The sequence below is a fragment of the Diaphorina citri genome, unplaced genomic scaffold (genome assembly GCF_000475195.1).
Source record: "Diaphorina citri unplaced genomic scaffold, Diaci psyllid genome assembly version 1.1 scaffold41435, whole genome shotgun sequence".
NCBI lineage: Eukaryota > Metazoa > Arthropoda > Insecta > Hemiptera > Psyllidae > Diaphorina > Diaphorina citri.
Genome location: NW_007418760.1, coordinates 19,198 through 20,825, shown reverse-complemented (window position 1 = coordinate 20,825; position 1,628 = coordinate 19,198). Strand labels below are relative to the sequence as shown.

Here is a 1,628-nt window from a genome sequence, read left to right as displayed (position 1 = left end):
GTGGATTTCAGATCTGGAGTTTGGTGGTTCGAGTCCAAGTCAAGTCATAAAATTTAGCGTAGTGTATTAAGCCGGGAACGACATTTATGACAAGCATTTATGCTTAACACAATTAAAATTCCTTCCTAACTAGATTTAAGTAGTGCTTTATTTAGACTGTCAGCTTAGAACAAGTTGTTCCATTATTTATACGAACAGTTTATTGATATAATTTGTTTCTTTCTATTGTTCCAGACTTACCTAACGTACCCCTGCCTCAATCTCCCTACGATGTTCCACTGCCTCCACCTTCCAAACATGTACCTGGACCTGAGGAGGTTCTTCGTGATAGATTATGTGGACCTTCTTCCTCTAAATCATCACGATCGTCAAAACCTACGTATTCAGAACCAATAGGACCTCAGATGAGAGCTCCTGGAGGAGCACTAGGACAATGGGAGACTGTAGAAGAGTAAGTTCTTTTCTATATTACCAACTTTTTCATCCTTCATTCGTCAAGCTCCCATGGCGTGGTCACTGCACTCGCCTTGCACGCGGGAGACCCGGGTTCGATTCCCGGCGGGGTCAAGAAATTTGTATCATTCAAATGATTGATCCCGTGACTGGCTGTTGCGGGGCCCACTCAGCCTCGTGAGGAAAATGAGTAGCTATGACATGTAAATGCGCATAGCGACCGGTGCCAGCATGGTAGGTAAACATTGGTTGTTAGGATTATTGAGATATGTATTGGGAAAAATCCTACAATGCTGCAGTGAGCACCAAAGTTGTGACATAATAACACAAAGAAATTGCATTTACATTTACAATATTTGAAGCATGTTGTATGATGCCTCATGTTGACCGTCGATTGATATGGTTTTATAATTTATAGGGTCAGTGAAGCATGCTTGATGTTGCCAACACGTAATTAAGCCTTTAGGAAAACGGTAAAACTATATACAATTATACACAACTACTACATATTATACAAACTACGATACTCAGGCCAGCCACTCACTATCAGGTACACCTTATCAGGTCCGCCTGTCAGGCCTACCTCATACCTGGTGAGCACACACATTATCAGGTAGACCTGACAGGCGGACCTGATTAGGTGTAACTGTCAGATCTACCGGATAGTGAGGGGATGGCCTCAGACAAACAATAAACGGCACTACATCAGTATCAGGAAAAGGGGGAACAACACTACAGCATAAGAGAGGGGGAACAGCACTACAGAATAAGGAAGGGGGAACACTACATCATTATAAAGGGGGAACAGCACATTACTTACCTTGGCTCTCTTGAGTAGCTCATCTTGAGCTGCCTTGACGTTCTCTGGTTTGCCATTCCAAGCACGGAGTACGGACGCCTGATGGAAAGAGAGAACATTTTAAATTTAATTAATATTTTAAATAATAAAATGCAATCAAAATTATCGTATCTATAAAATAAATAAAGCTGTAGATGAGTCCCTACTGACAAGACAGTTTGATATGCAAATTCCTCCTCAGTTGACAGGAGCTTGGAAATTTCTTCTGAAGCTTAAATGAGGAGGTTCGGTTGTCAAACTGTTCTTGTCAGTAAACGTTGGAATTAAGTCTCCAAATAACCAATAATATAGAAACGAGAGAATTTTAAATAAAAGG

The 1,628-nt window shown here is 41.1% G+C and overlaps 1 protein-coding gene across 1 annotated transcript in view; it reads left to right on the top strand.

Annotated features, from left to right (window-relative positions):
- Positions 1 to 234: 234 nt before the first annotated feature.
- LOC103523794 overlaps positions 235 to 1,628 on the top strand; it is a gene marked incomplete at its 5' end in the record, with an annotated part of 10,285 nt that continues 8,891 nt past the window's right edge. Inside the window, one exon of the mRNA XM_008488812.3 lies at positions 235 to 443. Within this exon, the coding sequence (XP_008487034.1) occupies positions 235 to 443 (209 nt within the window). The remainder of the gene's footprint in view (positions 444 to 1,628) is intronic.